This window comes from Physeter macrocephalus, chromosome 11 (assembly GCF_002837175.3).
Source record: "Physeter macrocephalus isolate SW-GA chromosome 11, ASM283717v5, whole genome shotgun sequence".
Classification (NCBI taxonomy): domain Eukaryota; kingdom Metazoa; phylum Chordata; class Mammalia; order Artiodactyla; family Physeteridae; genus Physeter; species Physeter macrocephalus.
Window position 1 is genome coordinate 105,509,486 of NC_041224.1, and position 7,093 is coordinate 105,516,578.

Sequence of the window (7,093 nt, forward strand, 5' to 3'; positions counted from 1 at the left end):
AAAATTTGTCTCCAATTCATGTTTCCCCTGCTTTCTATTATGGTGACTCTTTAAAATAATATATGTTCAAGGCCGAGCCATGAAAGTCATGGCTTTGTTGCTTAAAGAAGAGTCTGTTTACAATTTTATGAAATAAAAGATAAAGAAATTAAGTTTTTTTCAGGACGAAATCAGCATACTCCATTAAAGTGCAGTAACCACTGTCATCTCCATGTCTTCCAGACTAATGAATGTGTCCAGCAGAGAAACCACCCAGTCTGTTAGCCACTTTATCCTCATGGGCTTTCCCTCACGCCCAGAAATGCAGCTCCTCTACTTCGGGCTCTTCTCAGTAGCCTATACCCTGACCCTGATGGGGAACACAGCCATTGTCTGTGCTGTGCGGTGGGATCAACGCCTTCACACCCCCATGTACATCCTCTTGGGGAATTTCTCTCTCCTGGAAATATGCTGTCACCACGACCGTCCCTAACATGTTGGCCAACTTCCTGTCCACAAGCAAGTCCATCTCCTTTGTGAGTTGTTTTGCACAGTTCTACTTCTTCTTCGCTTTAGGGTGTGACGAGCGCTTCTACCTTTGCATCATGGCCTTTGACAGGTACCTTGCCGTCTGCCGTCCTCTGCATTACCCACGCATCATGACTAAACAGCTGTACACTGGCCTCGTCATCTTTGGCTGGTCCTGTGGGTTCGTGCTCTTCCTAACCCCAGTTGTTCTCATTTCACAGTTGCCCTTTTGTGGCCCAAATATCATCGACCATTTTCTGTGTGATCCTGTCCCGTTGATGACGCTGTCCTGTTCTGAAGACACCACCACACAATTCATTTACTCTACTTTCAGTGCTATTTTCATGATTGGCACCTTTCTCTTCATCCTTTGCTCCTATGCTCTGGTGATTCTGGCTGTGCTAAAGATGTCCTCAGCAGCGAGCAAACGCAAAGCTTTCTCCACTTGTGCTTCTCATCTGACTGTAGTAATTCTGTTTTTTGGCTCTGTTATGGTGATGTATGTTAGTCCTGGATCAGGATGCCCAGTGGAAGTGCAAAAAATTGTGGCCTTATTTTATTCTGTAATAACACCCCTCTGCAATCCTATAATTTATAGCCTCAGGAACAAGGAGATGAAGGCTGCCCTAAGGAAAGTCTTTGGGACTGAAATACCTGTCCATAAAACATAAATCAGAAGTCATAGTGAACCAAGTCCCAACACAACCTATCTGAATAAGATATGAGCAAGATGGTTTTCTAGAAAATTTAATCATTTTGGTTAGGGAACTGTTAAAATAAAGTCCATGATTATCATGAAAATCACTCACTACATGATGGATTAGTCTTATTTAAGAAATAAGATTGTCTTAAGAAAATTGAACTTTTCATTAGAACTGATTTCTAAAAGGAAGTATAAATCTGGTTTGTATTTCAGAATTGGAGCAACATATAAGGATGCAACAGAGATCATGAACTTGTTTTGGGATTAACACTAAAAATTTTCCTCCACTGGTAGGTACTGAGTAAAAGGAAGGATTTCTGTATGAAATAAGTCCAGCCTTGCAGGTGTGATCTTTTCACTCTTCTCCGAAGAATAATACATGTTTCTACTTGTAAGGATTGTAAAGAAAGAAACTTATAGCCTTAGTTGGATATTAAGTAGTAAGTCAGAAAGTACACAAAATAAGAATTAGGAATTTAATGGCTAGTATTTATTCAAATAGAGTTAAGATACATGCTAAATGTAAAAGGCATTAGTCAGGATTTAACTCCCTTTGCTGCAAATCCAGTGTCAACTGACAGGTTTTCAGGACCATATTTTATTTCAGAATTTTGCCATTTGACACATTTAAAATATATAATTACAAATTTTTCGTTTGATTCTGCATTTTATTTTCACCATTAGCTACCTACTTTTTAAAGATGACTCTAAAAAGAGTCTGCGCCTAGTGGCGCAGTGGTTAAGAATCCGCCTGCCAATGCAGGGGACATGCGTTCGAGCCCTGGTCCAGGAAGATTCCACATGCCATGGAGCAACTAAGCCCATGAGCCACAACTACTGAGCCCGAGTGCCACAACTACTGAAGCCCACACGCCTAGAACCCGTGATCCGCAACAAGAGAAGCCACCGCAATGAAAAGCCCGCACACCACAACGAAAGAGTAGCCCTCGCTCTCCGCAATTAGAGAAAGCCTGCGTGCAGCAACGAACATCCAACTCAGCCAAAAATAAATAAATAAAATAAATAAATTTATTAAAAAATAAATAAATAAAATAAAGATGACTCTAGGGATGCATGAAAGAAATAGAATGCAATTTAAAGGAGCTACATTTACAGCCTCAGAAAGTCATCTATTCCACAAAGTACAACTGTAACTGGACTTCCTTTATGAAAGAACCAAGGATTTGAGGTTGTCTGGACATGGAGGAACAGGCTTTCTGGGGGTTCAATAACAAAAGAGAAGTTTTCTTTGTCCTATTTCACAAAAGCAAAGTGACTGAATGGCTGAATAATTGCCTGGGAAAATTATTTACATAAACAAAAACCCTTAATTAAGAACACCATCCAAAATATCTTTAACAGAAGATGCTGTTTTCCTGATTATTTTAATTATTATTTCCTTCTGGGTGCTTATGGTTTGTTCATTCTACAATCATCCATCTTTCTTAGCAGAGAGAGAAAAGAGATGAAAATGTGTGACGAATAAAATGTACTGTTGTTTCTAAAGGTGTGTGGTTTCTGCATTTGTAACCAACTTTGAGGTAATAATTAACTAGGCTTTCTGTGTCTCAGACTTTCCATATCAGGAAGACTTACCTCATAATTCAGGTTGCTAACACTCAAAATGGAATGAAATTAATTAACTAGTTAATTAAAATGGAATGAAATCTAACTTTTTTAGTAACTTTTGCTGAATTCAGGACTTTATAAATTAAGAATATAGTGAAATCTGAACTTCAAATTTGTCTAATTTATTTTAGGACATGAACTATTTATAAGGATACAAACAAAGTCTCTTCTACTCAATAGATGATTTTTTGTCTTAAAATTTCCCTCAGAGACTTCCCTCAATGGTTACTTTTTGTAACCATCAAAAAGTCACATTCTTTTCAAACCATATAATAAATTCTTACCTCCTCACATACAGAGGCCAACCTTACAGCCTACTTCATTTATTACAATAATATGCACTACTATTTCTATGAATTTATCAGCTACTAATCACTGACATAAACCAACTATATAAACTATCTCCAAATTTACCAACATGTTTTTCTAGGAATAATCCATGTGAAGTTAATAGGAAAGGGGCTCAATTTTTTAAGTGCCACATTTAAATAAAGCAAGTAATGGGTTACACCAAATTAAACAAATTCATGAAGCCTTCAAAACGTTATAAGCATGATGAATCTCCAAAATACATATACTAGAATGGAGCTTTATCCAATTTTGACAGGATAACTTCCTTGTCTCCCAAATCACCTCATGGGACTATTACTGCACTGAATAGTTTGAGGACAGTCACTTCATTTATTATATACAACCTTCTGGAGCAAGATATTATCAACACCATGTTAAAAAATTAGAAAACTAACAGTTTTAGTGAGGTTCAGGAATTTCCCTAACATCACACAACTAGTAAATGATCACGGAACCAGAAGTTTATTGTAGCAGATGCTTTTGGTGAGCTTCTATTTTCAGCTGCAGTTGTATTGAATAGTCCCACGTGAATTTTAAATCATACTAACAGTGTCCCACTTGAAAAGTACCACATATCTTTCAAATTTCTGCCTCAGAGTTTCTCAAAAGTCACCAGAGTCCCCACAGCCTATACATAAGTGCAGCCCTGAAGTGTATGGGATTAGTATAGATGCATGAATGCATCAAACATTTATCTTTCTGGGAGATATTCCCTATGCATTTCAGAGGTCCTGTAATCCAATCTCCTTCTACAGCGGCTTTTTCTCCTCCCCTCTTACTCTCTCTGCTCCTTCTTGCTTTTTAAGATCACCTCATATGTAACATCTGCACCCAAGTCCTTGTATCAGGCTCTGCTTTTAAGAGAGCACATATGAACTGGTAAGATAAGTGGCCCTAGAACTCAAACCCTCCATATAAGATTCTAGAAAGATGGCAGCAAAGACCCCAGTGCAGGGAGTAAGTCGAGTGATGATAAGCCCTAGTATAGAAGAGCATCACACTTGCTAAGACTTTCACCTGTGATAAATTAGGAGTCACAAGTTGAAGGGAAAGTACTGTCTACGCAATAACTCTAGTACTTGAATTAGATGGAAATAATGGTAATTATAAGAGCTGTGGAGTTGTGAATTTTTTATTTCCTAGAAAGAAGTACAAACTCAAGTCAGTCAACCAATTATCAAGTCAGAGCACATCTCTGAAATAAAGGACAAGTTGTTATATTTTGTTATACTTTGCAACCCTCCTACTAAGAAAGACACAGGACTGGGTGGGAATCAATATTTGGGATACAGATAAAACCACATTTGTTGATTATTACTCTGACACACGTATCAAGACTTGGAGAATGCCGATTTTGAGTGGTGCCAAAAGAAACTTCCACAGGCTGCTGTTCATGTTGCCCTGCTGAGCAGCAGGCTATGTAGATAACATATGATAAGCATCGGTAGACTGGTCCAGCATATCCCTTGAGTCTTAGAACAAGGTCACATTTTTTATTATATAGAACTACTCACTGTTTGCAAAGGAGATCTTGATTTCCATTGGGGAAAAATCCTGAGCATCTTTATATGAGAAATCAAGTGGCATGCAAACAGAGCTTCCCATCATGAGCTGGATATTGTCACATCCACCAAGTCATAAGTTCAGTCAAGAACAGCAGCAATTCATGATGCATTGGTAATGGTACATTAGTGTATGTGTCCAGACAGGTTCAAAGGACACATCACCTTCTTCTGCTGTACCAACACCTCGTCCTTAGTTTAAACCTATGGTCTCAAGATGGGTTTCCAACAACCAGTAAATGAAGGAAGAAGAAACTCAGTCCTGATTTATGGGTAAGTTGATTCATATATTCATGTGAGCCAAAAATAGATGGCTGCTTCATTCAGCCTAACTCAGAGGTTGACTAAATCATGATGTTGAGGGTAAGTTCTTACAGTATGTAGAAATGAAAAAAGAAAACTTAGTTTTCCAGCTGTATGAAGGGGAAAAAAACCTAAGATAAGGCTTATTCATGGGTTCTTAGGCTGTAACAAATGGTTTTTCTGGTCAGTCAGGGATCTGGAAGAAGCAAAATTGGAAAATCAGAGATAGGAAGGAAGATAGAACGATGAGTGGACACAAAGTGTGCAAATCTTGGTTGTGGCGAGCACTGCCCTCTGAGGAATGCGCCATTAAGACCATCCTAAGCCTCAGGGCCCGATTGTACTCTCCTTGGTATGCATCCTGGACTTTATGGTATGAACATAAAAAAGGAGATGGCCTTTGGCCAGATCGTTCCAGGAACCTGCTCAGATAATGAGAGTCCCTGGTTGTTCCCTAAAGCTAGGAAAAGCAACCCTGGAGGGGAAGGTGGTGCCTTTGTGGAACAAGCAATAAACCCGCTGATGAAGATATGGTGGCGACTGAGCCGAGACGATAAACCAGTTCTAAAGAACAATGTTTATGCAAAGTTTCTGCCTTAGGGCACAATGACTGTGCAAAGTCCCTGCTTTAGGGGTATATATATGACTATGCTTTGTTAATAAATTTGCCTTGCAACCATCAGTTGTTTGTGCCCTTCTGATCCCATACCTTGGTGCTTTCCATTCCCTACCCCCTTCTCGTCGATTGCTGCTGCACTTTGAGGACCCGCCGCGGCTGGCGGCACTTGGTGTTTCATATTGATGCCTACCACTTGAAAACCAAGTGAATAGAATGATTCATACTGCATGTCAGGTAGTTTTTGTCATCTGTCATCCCAGTGCTTGTACAATATGCTCACAAATGGAGGCACCACATGGTAGGATTGAGGCTATGCACGAAACCCAAAACATGAGCCTCTTACCAAGGCTGACCTAGTTAAGTAACTAGTTACCTAACTATCTAACAGATGACCAGCCAGCCAGCAGCAGAGACTGATGCTGAGCTGTCAATATAGTCTTCACTGAGAAGAAGCACCCAGCCACTTGGTGGCAAGTTGATTACATTAACCCCTCTCCTTTATGGAGAAGTGATCATTTATCTTTTCTGAAGCTCCTACTTATTCTGGAGACAGGTTGTGCTTCCCTTTTGATAACTGCACACAATTTCTATTCACAAAAAGAGACAGTTTTCAATTCTACGTCTTACATGTTATATGTAATCTCAAGGTGTGAATATATTCCTAAGCATAAAATCAAAGTATAAACCATTAAGAGAAAGAGTGATATATATGACTACATAAAAAATACCTTTGATTGGTTTCAAAAATTACTGTGCACATATTGAACAGGCAAATGCCAAAAATGGTAAAGGTGAATATTTATAAAATATAAAAAATTATTTTAAATCAAGAAAAATGAACACATGATTAGAAAGATGAGTTATATACATAAATGAGAAGAAAAGGAAAAAAGAAAGGCAAAATGACCAATAAAATATTATTTTAATTTCAACCTAATTACTAATTAAATAAATACACATTAAAATAATGACACATTACTTTTAAATATTCATAAGGGTAATTTTTAGAAAGAATTATAATAGCCTGTGTGTGTGTTTCAAATGTGAGGAAAATGAGCATTCTTACTACCCGCTGGCTGGAATGTAAGTTAGGACAACACATTTAGAGAGCAACCTAGCAATATGGCAAATAAAAACCTTAAAATATACATTTTGATCAGCTAATCCACTTATAGTAATTCATTGTAAGGGAATATCATCACAGAATAGTTTGTAATAGAAAACAATTGCAAAATAATCTAAATGTCCAACAGGAGAGAACTACTTACATTATGCTGTAACCATAAAATGGAATACTATTCTCCTAGTAGTGATTAGGTAGAATTATATTTACTAACATAGCAAAAGATTCACTCCAGTTTGTGTATATATATACATATATATATATATATATATATATATATTTTTTTTTTTTTTTTT

The 7,093-nt window shown here is 37.8% G+C and overlaps 1 protein-coding gene across 1 annotated transcript; it reads left to right on the forward strand.

Moving 5' to 3' along the window:
* The first annotated feature begins 226 nt into the window (after positions 1-226).
* LOC102986642 (olfactory receptor 11G2-like) lies at positions 227-1,178 on the forward strand. Its single transcript, XM_024133213.1, is given in 2 exon segments — positions 227-447; positions 449-1,178. Coding segments are annotated over 2 exon segments (951 nt in total).
* The last annotated feature ends 5,915 nt before the right edge of the window (positions 1,179-7,093 follow it).